This window comes from Solanum dulcamara, chromosome 5 (assembly GCF_947179165.1).
Source record: "Solanum dulcamara chromosome 5, daSolDulc1.2, whole genome shotgun sequence".
Taxonomy (NCBI): domain Eukaryota; kingdom Viridiplantae; phylum Streptophyta; class Magnoliopsida; order Solanales; family Solanaceae; genus Solanum; species Solanum dulcamara.
In genome coordinates, this window is record NC_077241.1 from 68,117,441 (window position 1) to 68,140,757 (window position 23,317).

The 23,317-nt window shown below is 32.8% G+C and overlaps 2 protein-coding genes across 5 annotated transcripts; one reads left to right on the forward strand and one right to left on the reverse strand.

The window, feature by feature from the left end:
- Nucleotides 1–8,314: 8,314 nt before the first annotated feature.
- Nucleotides 8,315–13,219, reverse strand: LOC129889463 (beta-1,3-galactosyltransferase 7-like). 4 transcript variants are annotated; one of them, XM_055964761.1, is made up of 11 exons: nucleotides 12,961–13,219; nucleotides 12,579–12,687; nucleotides 12,449–12,495; nucleotides 11,993–12,204; nucleotides 11,841–11,904; nucleotides 10,004–10,076; nucleotides 9,803–9,923; nucleotides 9,607–9,694; nucleotides 9,373–9,498; nucleotides 8,917–9,026; nucleotides 8,315–8,831 (listed from the first exon to the last, which is right to left on the reverse strand). In XM_055964761.1, exons 1-11 carry the CDS (start codon nucleotides 13,050–13,052, stop codon nucleotides 8,683–8,685), a joined length of 1,191 nt encoding a protein of 396 aa, XP_055820736.1. In that variant the 5' UTR covers nucleotides 13,053–13,219; the 3' UTR covers nucleotides 8,315–8,682. The 4 variants fall into 4 exon arrangements, with proteins under 4 accessions (XP_055820736.1, XP_055820733.1, XP_055820734.1 ...); XM_055964758.1 differs by having other exon boundaries at nucleotides 11,993–12,213; nucleotides 12,449–12,498; nucleotides 12,961–13,171; XM_055964759.1 differs by having other exon boundaries at nucleotides 11,993–12,213; nucleotides 12,961–13,169.
- On the forward strand, nucleotides 13,051–14,588 carry LOC129890697 (ethylene-responsive transcription factor ERF038-like). The gene is made up of 2 exons (XM_055966195.1): nucleotides 13,051–13,128; nucleotides 14,023–14,588. Exons 1-2 carry the CDS (start codon nucleotides 13,051–13,053, stop codon nucleotides 14,554–14,556), a joined length of 612 nt encoding a protein of 203 aa, XP_055822170.1. The 3' UTR covers nucleotides 14,557–14,588.
- The last annotated feature ends 8,729 nt before the right edge of the window (nucleotides 14,589–23,317 follow it).

The window sequence follows — 23,317 nt, forward strand, 5'->3', positions numbered from 1 at the left end:
ACAACTGTAGAACCATTCTAGATATTCTTCATTCCTTCTATAAGGAATCTGGGCAGAAGATCTGCCTTAGCAAGTCCAAAATCCTTTTCTCTAGGAACAGTACCAGAGCTAACCCAGCCACTTGTGCTGGCATCCTTGGCATCAAAGATAGCCCTCATTTTGGAAAATACCTAGGCTTTCCCATCTTCTACTCCAGATCAGTCAATAATGACTTTCAATTCATAATTGACAACATGCAGGCAAAGCTTAGAAGCTGGAAAATCAAATTTCTTTCTATGGCTAGCAGAGTAGTGCTAGCAAAAGCCTCCCTCAGCAGTATCCCTTCCCGTGTGATGCAGTTCATTCATCTTCCCTCCAAGGTAAGCAAAACTATTGAAAAAATTCAGAGGGACTTTATCTGGGGTACCACCTCTGAGAAAAAGAAGCTCCATCGCATAGGTTGGCAAACCATCACCAAAACTAAGAGAGGGAGGACTGGGGCTCCAAAGGTGTGAAATAAAGAACCAAGCTCTCCATATACCAACCTAACATGGAGGATGTAGCATAACAACCAGGCACTTTGGTCCCAAGTTCTCTATTTTAAACACTGTCATAATAAGGATATGTTTAGAGGGAGGGGCCCCATGGGTATACATTAGAAGAGGGTGGAGACAATGCATGCTAGGATCTAGATGGGTGGTGGGGAAGGGAAACAAAATTAACTTCTTTGAAAACAAATGGATCCCTAACCATGATACTGTAAGAAGCTTTGTGCAGGGTCCAGTCCCCTAAGTAGAGAGGGCCTTAACTTCAGGGTTGCCTCCTTAAGAGATAAGAGGGGAATGGAATCTCAGCAACCTTTCCATCACAATCCATGAGATCATTATCTCCAGTATCAGAGATTGTTATCTCCCTCACAATACCAATGGGGAAGATAAACTAATCTGGAACCTAACCAAGAATGGTCTTTTCTCCAACAGCAGTGCTTATAGCCGTCTCAATAACCTTAAAAGCCCCCAACCCCCACAAGCTACTCCTGGATATGGAAAATCCAAACCCCTCCCAAAATCAAATTCTTTATTTGTCTCCTAGCACATGAAAGACTGCCAACCAACTGCTATCTCAACCACATAGGGTTAACCATCAACCCCAACTGTATCTATTGTAATTCTGCCTTAGAGAACAATGATCACATCTTTTTCCTTTTATTCTAAAACCACCTCCTTCTGAAGTTACATGACTTCATGTAGCACTCCACCCATCCTGATTGACTCCAATGTCATCACCTCGAATAACATGAGGCAGATTTGGAACACCCTCCAAAATAAACAGTTTAATAGGTGGATCACTTGGGGTGACATTCTCCCCTACTGTCTGTGGGGAATTTGGCTTAGAAGAAATGATAATGTCTTCAACCATAACACCTCTTGCCCTAATCCTGAGTCTATCAAAGCTTGGGCCTTGGAATACCACTTTATTGCCTCTAGGCAGGACCAGGTCAAACCATCTGTGACTACCATTAACCTAAAGTGGCAACCACCTCCTGAGGGAACCTTTAAACTTAACACTGATGGTTCTGTGGATACAGTCCCTGGTAGAGGAATGATAAGGGGGATTTTTAGAGACCATGGAGGAGGTGGGGTAACAGGCTTCTCTAAACAATGTGCACACACAACCCCCATACAAGCCGAGCTACTAGCCATTTTGTTTGGGCTAAGGATTGTTATGAGGAGAAACCTCAAACCTCTCATCATCAATGCTGACTCCTAAGGAAGCTATTTCCATAATTCATAATCAGTGCCTACCTTTCTCTAACATAGTCTTGGAGTGCAGGTATCTTATGCAGATTCTGGAGGACCCAATCACTGAGCACGTCTTCAGAGAGGAAAACAAAGTTGCAGATGGACTGATTAAAGGAAGAGCCAAAGAGTACTACAGTAATTTTGATTTTGATGTAGTTATGTATGATGTTGCACCGCCTTTCATGGAAAACTATACTTAGCAGTGGATACTTCGAACAATACCTTTACTAGGAGTATCCGTTTTTGCAATGGCCATAAAACGGCCCTAACTGTGGGGGGGTTCCTCCTCCACACATGTTCCAGACCACTAATTATATATATATATATATATATCTTTCTAACCAAAAAAAAAAAGAACTACTCCTTTTATGTTTAGGATTAAGAGTCAATTAACTATTCAAATTATGTATTCATAAACTAATGTAACATTGTGTTAAAGCAATAGGTTTAGGAATAAATAATTAACATATTTTTAGATTCAATGATTTAAAAAAGTTGTCAAATAATTCAGAAATTAATAAAAAAAAAATCAATCTTCAAATCCAAATATATTAAATAACAAATTCTGACACTTAGGTTTGTAATTTTAACTTAGATTCATGGAATATTGATTTTATCCATGAATATATATACACACAAAATATATATATAGATACACACCTGTAAGAAACTCCAAAACATAAAAGTTGAATTCCTAAATGCCCTTTTATAGTCTGTTAGGGGAGATTATGTGATAAGGTGAAAATTTTGATTAAAAAATATGTTTTTCACACAAACTTTCTTTGTTGCACCACTTCTCATGAGCCTAATATGTTACTTCTTTCCTTATAGATGAAACAAATATGATATAGAGTGCGGTTTAATGGACTATATAAGAGAAAAAACATTGTAAAGTAAAAAATGTGGGGACTGTAATTTGTGTAAATGAAAAACTTATAGTTAGCTATATAGTAAAGAACTATGGTTAAATCTCTTTTTCAATTCTAGATAGGTTGTATATAGACAAAGTTGTCAAAGTAAGTTTTGAATTTTCTTTTGGTGTTGTAAGTCTCTTGCTCCATTTTTATTGACTTAGACTTTGCCATTACGAAGAATGATATCAAAAATAATAAGCCGTAATATTTCAAAATAAAGCATGTTTAGTTGATGATTGTGAATTGATCAGATTTTTCGAAAAGCAGGTTTAATATTAGACTATATTTAATTTGTAGATTTATTCATTTGAATATACTGTTTATGATATATATGACGGTAAAATTTTCAAGTAGAAAAAATAAATTGTAATCACAAAATAAATAAAAAGTAATTTAATTTATCAAGATTGTGAGTATAACTTTGTTTATTTCTTAATTATTTTCTCGAAATTTTCTCTATTATTTGAAGCTCATTAATAGCATATCTCCAAACGTAGGTTGATTTGGACCTCCTTGAGATATATTTGATCATAGGACAAACTTTGAAAATGTAACGATTTGTCCCCGTCGTTTGTAATAGACCATTGAGGAAGGAATTCAGACCTGAAAAATTCGGGCAGTAACTTTGAAAAAAATTAGCCTAGGTCAGACTTGGTCAGGTGAGGCCTAGGGTGATCATGTGAATGGTGGGAGATTGAATCTCTGATTTATTTAGATAAGCTGATAGCCAAGACAAAATGGAGCATTTACGGCTTCAAGGAATCGTATTCGGGTGAATAAAACTCCTGAAATTGGATTTGGCGTGAAGGGTATATTTTAATACGTCCTTGGGAAGGGAGTGTTGTGAAATGGGGGCTTATGGCTCAAACTCTGAGTTCACTGTTTCTACATATCCCGCCAGAGCGGGATTTCTCCCGCCAAAGTGGGATGGATCCCGCCAGAGCGGAACAGTCGCGACTTAAGTCAGAAAAAACCCTAGAAATGATCTTTTTCTATAAAAACAGATTCTAAAACGACATGAGGCGACCTAAGGCGATTTTTATTGATTTTTCATGGATTTTCACGCATAAGGTAAAGATTTTATTCCCTAAATTTATCATTTGATTCCTAGAACCTAGAGACTATGGTTGGTCATGATTAGGGGAGGGTTTGAACTGAAACTAATGGTGGGAAATAGATTTGAGGTGGGTTAGAATCATGGGTTTTGGCCTTGGGTAAGAATTTAGTTATAATTCTTGTGAATTAGGCTATTTTATCGATCCTTATGTATATGTGACTTGTTTTAGACCAAGAACTAGTAGAAAGAACCCGAAAAGGGAAAGCTCTTGCACTTTAAAATTGTTGAAGCTCGAATTCGAGGTAGGTGAAGATTTTGTTTTCCATATGTGTTTCATATACTTGTTAAATTGCTTCATGATATGCATGTGTATATGAGTAGGAAAACATGCTAGATTATATGTGAAATGATCACTTGCTGGCCTATTGTGTGATGAATATGTTCTTGGTGATAAAAAGTTGAATATTGAATGTAATTGTGGTTGTTTGCATGACTAAAATTGGGTATTACGTTTCGATACATATTTGAATCGGGTGTCAAGTTTTGACACATATTTGGATTGGATGTCACCTTCTGACACAAAACTTAGATCAAGTGTTACATTCTGACACAAAGTTGAGTTTTTGTAGGTCCCATGAGAGGACTCTGTGTGAAGTTATAGTATGTTGAAATTATAGAACTATGATCTTGCTGAATATTGTGGGAGATGAGATTGGATAACTTATTTTGTATATGTGTACTTGTCATGTTAAGTTTACTTCTCTATGATCCGCTTACTAGCTAACCGCGTGATCCTACCAGTACATTGTTGTTGTTATGTACTGATACTACACTTGCTCTGCCTTTTGTTGAGTACAGGGTATATTCAGCCGGCTGCGGAGAGACCTCACCTAGAGGAGTAGTAAATCTTGTTCAAGTCTAAGGATAAGCTATTCTATTATGTTGTCGTGGACTTTCTCATTTGTCTTAGTCCTTCGTCCGGGACTTAGATGTTCAAACAATTGTTATTTTCATTAATGATTTCTTTTGGGACTTGTATTTTCCTTTCTAGACTGGTTTATTTTTAGAATTTTGGTACGATGACTTTCAGTTCGTAGGATGTGTTTACTTCCACATATTTTGGGTTGATAATTAGTTGGCCTGTTTTGCATCTTTAAACGTTGGTATACTTCGAAATTATTGTTGTTAGGCTGTTGAAAATGACTTTCCCACCGGAGCGTTAGTGTGGTTGTCAGTCACGGTGTGTCGGGGTCGTGACAAAAAAAAATTATATTTGACGTCTTGATCTCTTTAGATTCCTTTGAAGAAAGATTGTAATTGATGTTTTGATCTCTCTAGATGCCCTCTTCAAGAACCAAAGTAGAACTATCAGAATAATGTATATTTTTTTCACATATGATAAAATTTTGCTTATGATAATATTGTTGTTACACCTCAGAAAATTTCATGTTACTAAGGTTACAGATGGCTTAATGTGAGCTCGAGAAGGAACAAATATTACAAGTATAAAGAATGAAATTCCACTATAGTAGCATGAGAATAGCATGAGTATAATAATTGGAATTCGAACAATATGATTGAAATGATATGTTAAAAGATATATAGCCCTCGTAACCGTAAGCTGAGGTGGGGCCCACATGATGAGATTTTTATAAAAAGGACATATGATAAGTTATATGGACAATATATGTGAAGTTAAACACAACTCAAGAAGGGCCCTTGAGCCAATTCAAAGTGGAAGCCATCAAAAAGATATTTTTTAAGTCATGTTTTCAGGTGATTTGACTTTGGGAGGCCATAACCTCTCCGACATTTGGAAATTTGGGAAAACTTTCAAAATGAAAGTTGTAGATAATTGAAATAGCTTTCCAACCATAGATCGTGGATCGGAATGTGACAATTATATTGCATTAGAAGTCATAATCTACGAAACCTTTAAGACTTTAAATTTTGTTTCTTTCAAATTCAAAGTTAGTAGACATTTTATAATGGATCATTTATAGTGTAATTGATGTATTTTGTAATTGTAAATTGATACCAATATACATTTCTATGCCCCCCACCCCCCTAAAAAATGGATGATACATGATTGTGAAAAATTGTGTTTATTCATGATTAAATTGGACGTTATGAGGGGCTTTCACAAATTATTTTTTAACTATTCTTTATATTATGAAGAAATATTTTAACCAGTGACGGAGCCAGAAAATTTGTTAAGGGGTGTCAAAATATAAAGTAAAAAAATGTTACTAGGGTAGAACACACAACCTCTAGGAACTTTTGCAACCTCTTAACCACTACATTAAACTTTCAACTTGTGTTAAAAAGTGTCCATATTTATATATATATTTATTAAAACCAAATTTTGATCTCTGTATACCACGTAATTTTCCGACAAAGGGGTGTTGCTTGAGACCCTTGGAGCAAGGGTAGCTCCGCTCATGATTTTAAAGCGACTGTTGCTTAGTCTTAAATATATCACACATATATATAATTTGGTATACATGTGCAACGCACGTATCGAAAAACTAGTATATATATATATATATATATATATATATATATATATATATAAGATCAATACGTCTCTTTGATAGCTGAGAAGAAAAGATTATGAAAAATATATAAAGAACACAACAAATTTAAAGACTCGAAATGGTACAAAATGTTTTTTTAAAAGTGATATTTGCTTCTTGTAATATGATTGTATTCAAATAATTGTTGTTAGAACTTGGAGGTTCATACAACTACATATTGTTGTATACTATTTAAATGTTAGTATATCTTTGCGATAATTATCTTTATTAATTATTCCTTGTATATTAGAATATATTTTTAGTATATTTATTCCATTTCAGGGACTTCTGAAAAAATTGAACAAATATATTCTAATTTGATCTACAAAACCAAGAAAAGACACAATGCTTAAAAAAATTTCAAACGTCTATACATGTATTCATATATTACTAGTTTAGTTTACTCGATTTGCATATGTGTTTCGTATCAATCAATAAATTTATAAAAAAAAGAACAAAATATTCTTTTTTAAATGGCAATTGACCTTAAAATAAATGTTATATCTATCTAAGTACAAGAATTCATATAAAAAGGTTTAAAAGTTATTAAACTAAACGTGAACCTCTTTCTTTAATATTTTTAATTAATTAATTAATTAATTTTATTTACTATAATTTAAGTAAGATTTAAATAATGTAAAAATATTGATTGTAAGGTCTTAAATACTAGAAATTTTAATATAGTTCAAATAAAGAAAGATTACGGAACCAAATTTTAGTCAATTATAAATTATTGTGGCAAATATGATCAGGGACAGGAAGGCTAATGACTACAACCTAAACAAGATTATTGAGGACGTCTCTATTATGCTACACCAGGCCAATGTTAACTATGTTCACTGCTATAGGGAGGCCAATTAATATGTAGATTGGCTAGCTAAAATGGCAATAAACACTCAAAGGATGTTCCGTATTCGTATTAGAGCTTAAATTTTTTATATTCAAGGCTCGAATTTGAGACTTCTGATTAAGAGAGGATCAGTATCATTTACTACACCACATCCCAAAAGGTGCTAGGGACCTTTTCTAATGGACAAAATCAAGTTCCTAGCATAAGATAGTAAGATTTGACAAAACAAATTTTCTTACTTAGTTGGATGATGTAAATTGTAGAGTTTTGATGGACAATAATCTTCTTTTGTTGTTAGCCCATTATTTGGAGGATAGTCTCAATCTTTGTGTTGTATTGTAGATAGGGATTCAAAATAAGCCCAAATATAGGTAAGCCACTTAATTCGCTCATAATTTTATGAGTTGAAATCAAGATAATTTGAATTAGGTCAATCTCAATTCATTCAAGTGTTAACCCATTTTAAAAGAATTTTTAATTGGGTCTAATTTAATCTCCAATTTCAATCCATTTTAAGATTCTTTATTTGCATTAGTGTAATATATGTTTCCATATTGAATGTATGAATTACTATTTATTTTATATCTTTTAAGATTTACTTATCCATTTGTAATTTATATTTTTTTATTTTCTTGAGTTGAAATTCAAATTATGGTTATAAAAGTTAAATAATGATATGTTAAAATTATTGAGATTAAGTGGGTCAAATTGGACAAGTCATGACCCAACTTAATTTTTAACCCATTTAAGCCCAAAATAAATTTATTCGAATCATGACCCAACCCAATTTATATTTCAACTCATTTTAATATCTCCAATTTCAACTCATCTCGTAAGAGGTATGGATATATCTCCCTCTTCTACCACTTTTTGGATTCAATACAACACACCCTGAGAAAAATTTTATAAAAAGAACTACGCTTTATTATTTAACATATTCTTATTAAATATTTTATCATCAAAAAAGTACTATATATAATAGTTGCCAGATTTATTTACAGACAGCCTTAGAATAAAAAAGTCCTTGTACCCACTTTTATATCGAAAATAGATTCGAAATTTTAAAATTGTGTGAAAACAAAATCAGAAACCTAAACTAGGATGACAAAATTTGTGTGCGCATAAGATATGAAAGCTTGTGGAAATGAGGAAAATTTTCTTTGGAAATAATACCAAGAGTTCAACAAAAATATTTACTACAATATACAGTGGAAATACAAATCTAATAGCTCTAACATCTGTGTATATAATTATACTTAATGAAGACTACACTCTTCCTACTATTCATACTCTCCTTTTGTCAACAGTCTCTAGCAAGCAATATGTAGTGTTTTCTTTTTTTTTTTGCCGTATAAACAACAGTGTTAAATTCTCCATCAAGCTCTGCAATCATCTTTCATAGCATCGGGTGATCTCCTACTCGTAAATGATCAACAATTTACCCCTCTTTAAGTTGAGAGGATAGGTATCATGTTTGAAGAATCAGTTCTGATGAGAAAGATGACTAAATAAGAGCACCCCATAGAGTAGCAGGACTTTCGCTGCATTTAGCGTGTACATGCTTGATTCTTTCGACTGATTTGCAAATTCCACTGCAGCTCCAATCAAATGATGCCACACAAACATTACCTGCTTGTGCTTTCCATTCGCATTCTGTCACAGCGGAGGATTAGAATACCTTAGGTACTGAGATTTCAAGATAAGAAGGACAAATGACAGATATTTAGGGAGTGCTAACCAGGCGGAGTTCCACAGCACAGGTTACGATCATCAATGTGCTCAACTTCTAGACCAATCAACCATGCCCCGAGTGACACATCTTCATTAGCATACTTATGCAGAATAGGTCTGAAAATTACCACGGTATTCACTATGAGATGGACAAGCATTGATATCCATTTCTGATTAGTGGGATTAGACTAGAGAACGGAGTTTGAAACAGGAGCAATCCGCAATCTAGAAATCTGTTATAGCTGTTAGTGAGTGAGAAGGAATGTCCATTTCCCCCAATTTCAAGTGTATGTTCCTTGTTATAATTTGCATAACCAGTTCCAACCGCAGAAGAACTTCAAAACTACAATCAGCGTACAGCATATTCTACGAGATCCTAGCATAGCATGTTCAAAATAGAATGCTATAGCAAGAAAACATTTAGGCCGGTCTTTAAGGAAGCATATATGAACAAAAATCTTACCTGTTGTTGGCAACGTATGTTGCCAATTCTTTCGAGATGGCATATATCTGTCCAGTTGCATGTCGGAAGTACTTATTCCCCGTCTCTCCAAATTTCCAGAACTCAGGTTCATGGTACTTAACACTCCTATCAAGGAAAAAATTGAAAAGATTCTAGTAAATGAAAAATCCTGAAATTTTGAACTTCAAAATTTTTAGTTACATCAGCTGGCCAGAATAGCTTCATAGAAATTACTTTTGATAAAGAACTGGTCCAGATTTCATGCATCCTATATACACCCTGGGTTTCAACCTGTGCCTGGCAAGAGTTGCAGCTAGTGTACCTACAATACCATGGTGCTCAAGTATTAATTTCCAAATAACTGAAAATCATCAGCTTTCAGTCGTCCGGAACTATAAGGTACATATGTCAGGAAAAAAGGGAGACATACCTAAATTGACATGAACATCATCATCAATCTTCACATAGAACTCAGCATCCCATTTTGCAACTGCAAGGGAGAAGAAAGCTTTCGTCTTTGCAGTTAGCTCATGATAGCCTTCTATGTGATCCTGTAAAATATAGTTATGAGATCAAACTAGAAAGATAAAACAATCAGATGGAAGCAAATCAGAGAACAGTTTTTACTTACAAGTCGAAGAATGTCCTTATGCTGAGCATCTTCACTATCAATGGCTCGATCTAAAATACTATTCGATATTGCACTGTATTAAGGAGTATAAGAACTTTTAGACCAGAGTCTATGACATTTCAGATAATTATATTGGTGTAGGCTCAACACAACAACAAAAAAAGTGTGAAAGTAAAAGAATAGGAAACATTTTCCTCATTTAAGTCTGTTGTGAACCTCAAACTTAGAATTTCCTGGCTGCATGTTTGTAGAGAACTAGTGATCAGGATAGAAAAGACCCAGTTTGTTGGGTAATCAAATTACTTTCCATCAGTTTAGATGGCCCTGCTCGTTTATTTGTTCTGAACCTAAAGTGATGTTATAACTTGATTTTTGAACTTAGTACAAACTTCTTCAGGATTAAATTCAATAACATGATCTGAATATGATAAAGTGCACAGAAAGAACAGATGGAACAGCTTTTGGTGACTGGCTTATCCCTCAAGAAGAAATATAATTATCACTCAATTTACCGACACCTCGGAAATTAGGAAGTTGTAAACAGCCTCTAGAAGGATAGCAAAAACATTTGGCAGATTATTACAGGTGAGAAAATGTGCAACATGCTGTGTATCTCATGGCTTAACTATGATTAATATCGTGGAAGATACAGTTCTAAAAGAGAACCAATCTCCCACTTTTATATCCAAACGCACCATTTAGCCCCAGAAAAAGCCTTTCCTATTCTGATGCAAAGTAAACTTTCATGCTGCTGTTTAATATTTCAATTAACAGAAACAAAAAAGAAGATAAAAGAAAACATTTATCCTGCATGTTGGGCATCAAGTTAAAGCCATACTCCTGGACCCGTGATCCATCTACCCAAGATTGAAAAGTAATAGCAGCCATCAAAGATGAAATTCATCAGGGATGTTATTACTTGCCCTTTTAGCTTTTGCAATATCAGCATAAATGCAATAACAGAGTAATTCACATCCAACTAAATTGATTGCTGGAATAGCACTCACAAGTCACATGTAGGCAACTGAGAGGTAACTCACACTGCTCATGGCAAGATATTTACTCGTCTTGACATTCTAAAGAAAGAAGTAAATTGAAGCATTGAATGTCATTGATTCAAATCTACAACCTCAAAAAATGCTAATGTCCTTTTCTTTGATCATTTTGAAGATACAATAGGAAAATCAACATGGATCAGCATAACTTATGCGACAAATGGCATCCTCAGTCCCAAAAGACACGTCTTTCAGTACTGGAACTAAAGTAAGTACTTTTGAGTTGCTCTTTGTCCAAATCCCTCCTTCCGACTTAGTTAGAATACCAACTCTAAATACCTTTAGCATGTTGTTCTTAGAAATCCAGAAAGAGTGGGATACCAAAACACATTAGTTTACGAAGGTACATATTGTTTTGTAGAAGACTCTAAGTTTTTGCAAGTTCCTGTAAGCAGCAAAAAGAACTTCTAACAGCTTGGTTCAAAAGTTGCATGCTGCGCATTACCAGATAGAAAAGAAAAAAGGTGCTAGATTATAGATGATCCTATAATCACTCACTTGCAGTTCTCTATACCTTGTCCTAAATCTTTCCAGTCCAACTTTAGTAGTGAATTACCAACTCTTAACAAAGCTTCTAAATGATAATTTCCTTTGTATACCTCGTGAAAAAGCTAATCATACATTCAACTTTTAAGTGAAACAGAGGATATTTAAAACAAAGAACAGGAAACATATTATCACTCTTTTGGCAATAAAGAATATGAGACTCCAGCAGAAACTCATTGATGAATGAGCAACTACATGTTTGGCATGAAGAAGACATGGAGCAATGTAGATCATACCTGTGGCCTATCATGAAGCGCACAACGATCCCCTTTTCTTGCTCTAATCTACGTAGCTTTTCACCTATGCAAACACACAGAATGTTGTCAAAGGAGGAGGAAATGAAAAACGAAATTTGAAGTATATATATCAATAATCTTATAATTACCACCTTGAGGCATCCAAGTCTCTCTAATAGAATCGCGCCTCTTTCTACTACTGAAGGCTGTGTTTATCCCAATAACCATAAATGTCTTCTTTTTCGTCCCACTTCCTCCAGAATTTGTGTTCATGGAAGGAACTAATTCAGTTTTCCGTGGAATTAGAGGATCCTTAGTTGAAGGAAGCTCACTTTGAATCTTAGCATTTGAATTATCCAATGATCTGTCAATACTCCGATAAAGAAAAGGTTCGTCAAGAACAAAACTTAGTAAATCATCATAAATTTTGAACAACACTTTCTCTCTTCTTCTCTTTTTTGCATAGTTTGTAAAAACAAGGTCAAGCTCACAAAATAAATAAATTATAAATATATTTTTTATGTGGTGTAACATATGTTGTCATGTTAAGTACAACCAAAAAAAAAAAAAAAGTCTAAGGTAATCACATGAAAAACTCTGAAACTCACTGGATAGCTACTTGGGCTTTGTTAAACTCTCCCTTGATGTCCTCCTTCTGCTGATAAAACATCATCCATATTTAGAAAACTGCAATAATAGCTATAATAATGATAAAAGTGTTTTATTCTTTGTTTAGACCTGGCTATTTTTGGCTTCACAATCATCAGAAACAGAAGGCAAGTCTCTTTCTTGCGTATGGCGCCTTCCAAATATGTTCCTTCCATCTGATTCTGGAGGAGTCCAAACTCTAATTATGCAACAAAAAAATGGTCAAGAAATGAAAAGACAGGAAAATACCCAATAAAAATCAAATCTTTTCAGCCCAAAACCAAACAGCTATTTCTTGAAAATCCACAAAACATCAAAAATGAATGAAAAGATGATCACCCAAAATATCTGAAGAAGAAATAGATGAAAAAAGAGAGCTTTTTATTGAAACCCCATAAAAATTTCAAACCCCATAAACAAAAAAAAGACCCCTTTTTGCATGAAAAAACAGCCAAAAATAAAAACCCCTTACCTGTTAGAGAAAAGCATGCCAAGAGCAAAGCTAAAAATGCAAAGAATAGCAATCCATTTAGGTGAGATTTTGCCTCGGTTTCGATTCTTCATGATTTTTCAGGGGAGAAGGAAGGAGAGCGCGGGTTTTCTTGTGGTTTTTATTGTTCCATCAAAGGAGACGATTGAGGTGGGTGTGGGGTGGGGTGGGTGGGGCGTGGGCGTGGGGGTCACTCTCCTTTTACCTGTATATATTGAAATTAATGATTTTTGTTATTAGTTAGTTGGTTGTTTAAAATTGCCAAAATAAAATAAATGAGGAAATAATGCCAAATGGTGGAATCTTTTTGATGTTTTTGAAATTATATAATGCTGGTAGATAAAGTGGGAAAAGAGTGTGCTTCAATGAAAATTTTAAGTTTGGAACTCAAAAATGTAATTATTAGTTGTTTGTTTTCTATCTTACACATGTCACTTAAAAAATTATAAATAAGATAGATAATTTTATTAATTTATCTTGGTCAAATCTATTGGTGATCTCTTAAAGTTGATACAAAATTTTATTTAGACACCTTAATTGAGCGATGTTCACTTTAGACACCTCATGTAGGGTCCCGCTGTGTCATTTTGACATTTTTTTAATAATCAGCTAAAATTACACAATGTGTGTAATACACTCGCGAATAACCTAGCACTATGACTAATTAAAAAATAACATGTGGCATTTGAGTGCAAAATAATACTTAAAAAATACATTATAGGAAAAAAAACTAAATTTCAACCACAAATAATAAATAAAAGGTCAAATCCATCGGTGGCCCCTTAAAATTGACACCAACTTTCACTTAGACACCTAAACCAGGAGATGTTCATTTTAGACGCATAATGTAAGGGTCTGATATGTCATTTTGACACTTTTTAAATAATCTGAAGTTGAAGTGTAGAGCGTGTATTACATTTTCCTCCACATAGATTAGTTGACCAATTAAATCCTGTCAACACTACCAACTTTACATGTCATATAACTTTAAGATTAAATGCCCAAAACTTGATCTTCAACACACTGTGTCTATTGTCTCTTCAGTTCAAACGAAACCCTCTTCCTTCTTCACCGAGGAAAAAATCAAGAATTTGGCTTAGTTCTTTTGCTACTGCTGAAATGGCTGCCAGAGCATATGATGTAGCTGCAATTGCCATTAAAGGTCACTTAGCTTTACTCAATTTCCCTGAATTAGCCCATCAATTTCCTAAACCAGCTTCCAAATGTGCTAAAGATATTCAAACTGCAGCCACGAAGGCTGCAGCTTTGGATATTTCTTCAAGAAATTGCATGGAAAAACAGAGTAAAGATGAGTTAATGGAAATGGCATGTTCTCCTGATGAAGAAACAGAGTCAACAGAATCATCTTTGAGGAGTAATAATGAGGACCCTTTTCTTGATTTGCCTGATCTTTTACTGGATCTTACTCAAAAATTTGATCAATTCTATTACTATATTTCATCGTGGGATTTGGCTAGAGCTGAAAGCAGTGACTCTAATTACTGTGAATTTTGGCCTGAAGAAGATCTACATATGTTGGATTACAACCATGAAACTTCACCAGTTGCAACAATGTAATTTTTCGATGAAAGAGAGAAAAACAAAAAAGAAGAGAGAACTGATTTTTGCCTTTTTCTTTTTCCAAATCAGAGAAACAATTTAAGAAATTAGGGCAAAATGAAGAAGAAGAGACATAAAAATATAGATAAGAGAGATATGACCGTTATAGGCCTTGTTTGATGCCACATCAGATGAAAAAATAGCTTCTACGCGCCTCAGGTAAGTGCAAAACACGCGAGGGGCCAGCTGTTTAAAAAGTGTCAAAATGACACATCAGACCCTTACATTAGGTGTCTAAAATGAACATCTCCTGATTTAGGTGTCTAAGTGAAAGTTGGTGCCAACTTTAAGGGGACACCGATGGATTTGGCCTAAATAAAAATACCTATTTCTAAACTCCACCACAACTACCCCACCCCTCCTTCCTCCTTTCTTCTCAAACTTTTTCAGCACCTCCTCTCAACCCTCAATTTCTTCTCTATTTTTTTCATTTTAGGGTTTAGATTTTCACCTTTTTCCCCATAATTATAATTGTTGGATCTAAAGAAAAAAAAGGAGAAGAAGATGATGGTTGGTGTGATTTTCAAATCTAAAAAAATTAAAATTAAAAAATTCTTACGATAGTGATAAAATTAATGGCAATGGTAGAAAAAAAAGAGTGAGAAAAAGAAATATGAAATATGGGTGTTGAAATTTATTTTTTCGGCGAAAAAGGTGGAGGGAGGTGATGATAGATTTAGAAAAACAATATAATGAAGAAGGAAAAAATGGCTCAAAAATGAATTTTAATAAAAAAAAATTGACCTCCATTGAAGGACATTAAGTTTGGAAGAATGGTGGGAGATGGTGGTTTGAGAAATGGAGAAGAAGAAGAGAAAATAAAATAAAAAATGACTAAATAGAGTCTTTCACGCGTTATTGTTGAGTGTATCACACTCATTTTGTCGTGTCAGCAAAAAGTGTCAAAATGACACAGCGGAACCCTACATGAGGTGTCTAAAGTGAATATCTCCCGGTTAAAGTATCTAAGTGAAACTTGGTGCAAACTTTAAGGAATCACCGATGGATTTGGCCATTTATCTTTTATCACTCTTTTAAAAAGAAACTTTTTGGAACTTATAAACTTATTTAGGCTTTTAAAAAATATTAATTGTGGGGTTAAAATTTTAAAAAAATAATTTTATCTTAATTAGATAAATTAACAAATAATTTAAAACAATTATTTATAATAAGATGGACGGAGTAATTCATCAGTAGATTTTCATCAAATTAATGAGTGCACGTCTACCTTATTTAGAAAAATTTCTAATTTTTGGGAGATAAAACTCTTGGCTTTGAAGAAGATCCTTCTTAAATTTAAAATGGTTGTTAACATAATATATTAAAATGTACATATGCATAGTAGTTTGAAAATGATACAAAATTATTCAATTCCTAACAATTACGTAAGTATAAGTTTGATAAAAAAATTCAAGTTATTTGTAATACTTCCATGGTAAACAATTTTATTGTCACACTTAGAGATATTTTTTCACGATATTTCTTTTTATATATTCAATATTGGCACACAATTTCATTACATAAATTAAATACTACGATTGTTAAATAAAACCAAAAGAATTACCAAGAATCATTTACGTTTAACACAAACAACAATAGCTAATGGAATCCACATAAATTGGCATCCACGGTATAACACAAATTCAAAGTTACCAATTATATAATTATATAGGCACAATGGAATTAAGTAGCACTTTGGTTGATTGCTGACCAATGGAAAGTAGGGAAGAAAGGAGAAAGGTTTTAAGCTTGCTGACTAAGGTCGACTGTTAAATTTTGTCTTCAAGACTCCATAACATAAGAAAAACATGGAGTGCATGAGTCCCTTTAGAAATAGAGATGACTTTTTTGTGATAGTAATTATGAATGAGCAAGTAGGAGGTAAGAACTAAAATAGTAGCGAGACTGATCGTAATTTCAAAAATATGTTGACTTTCTTTCATTTTTGTTATGGGAAGTGAAAATCGTTTCTAGTACGAGATCACTTCACACCTTGTGGTGCTTATACCTTTAAGTTCCATTCAAAAACACTATTAAAAGCAGTCCAAAAAATGACGAAAAAAACAGCAACGGACTGCGTCGCTCAAAAAAGCAATGGAATTTGAGACGCTATCCGTCGCTTTTTTAATTTTTTTAATAAACAGCGACGGATAAGGAGTTTTGGCGGATTTTTGCGCCATATGTAAATATAATTAAAAATTAATTATAAAATATAAACAGTGACGGAGTCCGTTGCTTTTAATTTAAAATAATTCAATATTATTTAAAAATTATTTCTTCGTCCGTCGTCATTTATTACATTTTATTTATCAATTTTTTAAAAATAAGCGACAGACAGCTTCTCCCAATCCGTCGCTTTTTTTTATCAAAATAGCGGTCAACTATTTAAAATTTGCGACATACAGGGCGACGCTATCTGTCGCTTAGTCTGAAATATTACATATCAGTGCCCGACTTTTCTTATTTTCTGGTGTCTCTCTCTCCAAAAATCCTCCTCCTTCTCTCTAAACATCCAACCCCGCGCCCCCTTCGCCGCCCCTCGCCGTCGCCGCCACTCCCTCCTCCATATCCGTTGTTGCCGCCACCACTTCCCTCCGTCAGCCTTCTCTCTCCTTATTGTTAATAAGGTTAGCTAGTTAGGGTTTTAATTTTGAAAAAAAATTATTTGTTGATTTGTTAGTTAATTTGTTTAATGTATGTTATTAACATAGTTAATTTGTATATGTGATTATGAATTGGTGAATGTTAGAAATTAGATTTTAGGTCTTTGCTTTGCTTTGGATTTTTTTTTGAATTAAATTGTGAATTGAATATTTTTTGAGTTGGAATTAAAGTGTTCTTGATGTTCAAATGTTATTAACATAGTTGGTTAGTTCTTGAAGTTAGAATGTGAATGAAGATTTTAGGGCTTTAGTTTGAATTGTGTTTTTTTTAATTAGATTGTGAATTGGATATTGTTTTAGTTGGACTTGAAGTGTTTTTGAAGATAAAATTAAAGTTAGAACATGAAGTAATTAGAAGTTAGAATTTAGGATTTTTTATCTTAATATTAATGCAAATATTCTACTCTAACCTTTTTCTTTCATCACAATCACCATCATTATCAACTATCATCATCGCATCAATCACTACGCTTAGATGTGCATTCAAATTTTCAAATATCTTAATATTAATGCAAATATTCTACTCTAGCCTTTTTTCTTTCGGGAGGGGAAAGGGCAAGGTAAACCCCAGCCTAACTAAGGAGTACGAGAATTTCTTTTCCCATCATAAGAAAAAGAATAAAATTGATGAAGTTACAACCTTATTATATTATTAAAACGAAAAATTAAAAATAATTTTACTAATAAATTCACATCAATTATAAGTTAGTTTAATTCTGATATTTCAAATCATAATATATAAACTACGACGAATAAAGTACGTTAAACCGTAAAAATGAGAAGTGACACATATAATTTCAAACAAATATCTCTTCGAAATTACAAAATAAAAAGTGTATATCAATAAACAATATTAAACGACACAAGAAGCTAGTGAAAATGAAAGGGGAAAAAAAGTAGGATGGCTAAGAAAAGTCATGTTTATGTCTTCAAAATCGGCCAAGTTATTCCGCGTTTGGATAGTCGTAAACGACTACTTTTGAGGTGAACGACGACTCAACAAACTTTGAAAGAAATGTCGTGTCACACGTGTTAAGTTTGGCCAAAACAATTTTTCCTTCTTTTCTTTTTTTCGTTATAAAACATAATAACAATATTATTAAATTAATACCGTACGTATCATTTACTATTATCGTGCCGTAGTATTTGATAGCATTTGGCCTCAAATAGTTTTTGAAAAAAACATAAAAAATATTTAGAAATTTGTGTTTGTCCATACAATTAGCTATTATTTGACAAATATTTTTGGTAAAATCCTCAAGTTCCCAAGTTCTAAAAAAAATAGAACTTGAGAACTTGGAAAGTTTTAAAAATTTAAAGATAACCCCAAATTTTTATATTTTATAAAAATACCAATCATTTATTAATTTCAATTAAATATTTATATACCAATTTACTACATTAATATGATCAACCAAGATTTTATAAAATAATAGTTTGGTATTACCTCCTCCAAAAAAGAATAGTTTGAGTGACAAGATTTGAAAAAAATATTAATTTGTTTTTAATTCGATTAATGTATTGTCCTTGCCTATAATGTTATTTTGTTGTTGTTGATTATTATCAATTATGTTATAAGCTCCTTTTTAACGAAATATGTTCATTATAAAATGATAATACAAACTTATGAGTATTTTTAATACTTTTTAGAACTTACGGGTATAAAATAATATTTTTTGAAATTTCACCAAAATTTAAAAAAACTTGAGGTGAAACTTATAGTACAATTTTATCAAAATTTCTCTAAAGAATAACTTGCCAAGAATATTTGAGAACTTGAAACCAAACAGAACCTTTGTCTAGGGTGACGAGGTAAGCAAATTGAACAAAATTAACAATACTTTATAATCACCAATTTTTAAAGCGTTTTAGGGCGAGCTTAGGGTGAGGCATAGCAAAAATGCACTGAAATAATTTGTGGGGGCAAAAGCATGGGAGCCTTAAGCCCCATCAATCTCAGTATATACTTAAGGGATTGGACGAGTTTTTATTTTGGGGCATAAATCAAAAAGTCTCTCATAAATAAAATTAAAATTATTAAATAAGTCCTTAAATTAATACTAAAAAAACACACAAAATTTACTTGTTATTAAATTTTAAAAGTTAAATAACTTAAAAAATCTAAATATTTTCTTATTCTTTCTTTCGTCTTTCATTGGAGAAAGGGAAAAAATGATCAATATGCAAACTACGGAGAAAAAGACCATCATTCTTCATCACTTACTCTGATTTGATTCTTCATATTATGGATTTTTTCTTCGTTTTTTTTTAAAGTTAATTTCTAAATTCCTCATTTTTTTTTAAAAAAAGTTTGACTAGTTTTTTGAAATGATCATTTCTAATTATGTTTTTAGATATTATTGATTTTTTTATTAAAATTTAATATAAAGTAGTTCTATGTACATTTACACTTGTTTTTTGAAATGAGCATTTTTTATTATGTTTTTAGATAATTATTGATTTTTTTGATTAAAGTTTAATATAAAGTAGTTCTATGTACATTTACACTTTTTTTTTTTATTTCTTGAAATTTTCATGTAATTCTTTATTTTTATTATATTAATTTATAAAATATTTTCCATATATGCCTTATCTAACCTCTTTCTATACTTTTATGCTTTTATTGAGCCGAGGGTCTTTCGGAAACAGCCGTCCTACCTTGATAGAAGTAAGATTTGCGTACACTTTATCCTCTCCAGACCCCATGTTGTGGGATTTCACTGGATTGTTGTTGTTGTTGTTGTATTAATTTATAATATATTAAAAATTAAAAAATTCACAAGACTTATGCTCAGCGCTACAAGGCTTATGCCTCGCCCCATATCAAATAAAATATCTCTTATCATGCCCAGACCTTTTGAAACATCGATTATAACTGAGTTCGTGATCCAACAAAGAGGAAATAGTAATTTGTTGTTGATAATTAATAATATAATACATTTGATTTATTAAATTGCTAACATCCTAACTTGTATTCGCTCCGTCTTAAATTGTCTTTGACATTCTTTACATGTCCCTTGAAATACCCCCTAAATTGACTTTACTTATTTATTTTGGATATTGCACGCTTTTTAAAAAATAATGATTAATATAAGCATTTTATCATGATACTCATATTAATTGATGTATAGATTTAGGTTTTGAAAAATAATTTGAGGATAAGTAACTAATATTGAGCATAAAATGAGAAAAAAATAATTATTTGTTCTTAATAAGTTAAAAGTGACAAATAAAAGTAAAAAATTATTTTTTGAAATAGTTGATAAGTAAAAATGAACATTTATATAGTAGGCATTTTTTTACTACTTTAACCTAAGCTATAATATCTATGCATTAAGAGATCATTTGGTTACAAACAAAGTGAAGATCAACCTCAAGATGCTTCATTTTAGTATGTGTTATATTTGTGTTTTGATGATTTAATAAACTATGAGACCTGGTAAAGGGACCTGGTCTCATGATTAACGCTTGTTAAGGGCAAGAAAGTGGAGTACAACTGTAAAGCTGCAAAAGTTGTAGAGGTTGGTGGGCACTGCAGCAGAGGTGTATAATCATATTTTATGTATTGACAAACTATGGGACCTGATAGACGGACCTAGTCACATGTACGATGTGTGTCACAAACCAAATGGGAACTAGTTGTAAAAGCTGTCATCACCTGTTGTGGTTGGTGGGCAGCGGAAGGACAGAAGGCGTCCAGCCATCAGACGAGACTAGGTTGTTTCGTCCATACATCAAATACTATTCTTAGGATATGAAACAACTTAGTTCTTCACATCATTCTTCAAGGAAAAAGGTGTGTGTTCTCAAAAGAAAGAATAATTTTCTCAAGTCAGCAAGGGACCAGATCGAGCTACTTTTGAAGAATAGTTTTAGGTTGTTGCTATGTTGTAATGTTGAGTCTAGTGTGCTAAATATTGTAAGATCAGTTCCTCTACTATAAAGAAATATTGATCATCTTTCCTTGTATTCGTTTTGTATCAGGTTCATGGCTAGAGTTAGCTTTTAAGTGGTTTCTAAAGTCTATGTCAACTAGAGCTAGTTGGGGTAGTGGGCAATAGAGTTATTGCTTAGTTGGTGACTATAGTTAGCCGTGGTGTTTTTTTTTGAAGTCTGCACTAACTAGAGGTAGCTTGTGCAATGGGCAATAGAGGCATTGTTTAGGCTCAAAGTCTTGTAATAGAGGTATTGCAAGCCAAGGGGTGGAGATGGTTAGTGTCTAGTTACAATAGGTTGTAATAGACTACTTTGCTCTTGCATCTTAGTGAAGATTGGTTGTGAAATCTTGTGTGACAGGTCGTGGTTTTTCTCCCTTGAGCAAGGAGGTTTCCACGTAAACATTGTGTGCTATTTTACCTTTTGCACTTAACTTGAACATTTTAATAACTGATTGTGTCAAGAGACCTGGTTTTCTTACACGTGTGGTGGACGCATACATTTCATCAGTATGATATATCATATTCTAGGCAATGTACGTGACCCTAAGATTATCACAAAGTATTATAGGATTAGCAGAGAGTGGTACATGAAAATCTTTAAGCAACTGAGTAACCCAATTTGATTTGACAAAATCGAAGCAACAACATGATATTCAACCTAATAAAGGAGCAAGAGACAATAAGTTGCTTACGAGAACTCCTTCATGAGACAGAATTCATGCCCAGATAAACAATGTAATTCGAGATCGAGCGATGGTCATTGATGTCACCTGTCCAATCATCATCGGCATTGGTAATAGAAAATAGTTGGTTTCTGTTGAGAAATACGAATATTATATTAGGATGTTTCTGTAAGATATTGAACGATATGTTTAACTTTCTTTCAGTGAATCACAGAGGGAGAGGCGTTGAACTAAGTAAACTTATGCTTTTGAACAACAACTTATGTTATTCCCTCGAAACACTTATTTTCTTTTAAGAACTTAGCCAAATACTTTTTTTTTTTTGAAAAAATTCAAACATTATTGACCTTTCAAAAGCTTGACCAAACAAACTATTCCTTCTCCTGATCCATCGTTATTTTTTGAATTGAAACATCTAGACAAAGAATAAAAGAAGCAATAGAAGCTCCTGACGCCTTCTATTCTCAAAATGTTAACTTGTTTCCTTTTATACTATATAGGAGAATACAATTTAGAGTTTATGCAATGTAAACTATGATTACACATGGATCTCAAATATATGACCTCAAAGGTATCATTTTGTAAAACCTAATAGACCACAATGCATAGTTCAAACTATAATTTTTTTCGTCGTCACCATCACAGTACATAAATCTCCTCGCCTAAAAAAAATATAATAGTTTTAGGGATTTAAACATTTAGTCGATCCAAGGATTTTTCAGTTGAAAAAATGAGTCTGTGCAGAAATGAATTAAGATTAAGTGGTGGATTCTTCTTCTTTTGGACTCAAATAGTGTTTGTGTGCAAAGAAATTTTAATTGGCTAATGGTATTGGATTTTTGGTTTGGGCGATTTTGCTACAATGATTTTGAGTGGAGAGATATATTGGGTGAGGAAGGAGGGTGTATACGTGAATATATTCATGTATATTCATGCATAAATGTGTGATACACACGTGATATACAATATAACAATGACGTTTTTCAACTCCAATCTTTTCTCAGATTTTATATATTGTATTGCCTAGATATTTCCAACCAATTTCAACCATGCTCCACTCAAAAAAAGTACGTAATAAATTTCAAATTAAACTAAAGCTTCAAATGAATTTTTAATAGTGGTTTTTACAATTTTTTCTGCAAATATTCATCAAATTAGAGTGTGTTAAATTTGAAGGTTCAAGAAATAGACTGAAGGAGAAAGATTTGGAGCCGTGGATTTAAATATTTGGCACCGAGTAATTAATATTTTTAAGGTGCTGCTTAATTATAGTAGAGTTCAATCTAAAAAGTTTTATAGTTATACAATTATTCAGATCATTTGGTAGGATATATAAGAATATACAGATTAAAGTGTATCCATATTGATGGAGTTATAATAACAATAATAATAATAATATAGTCAGTGAAATTTCATAATTGAGATCTGTGTAAAA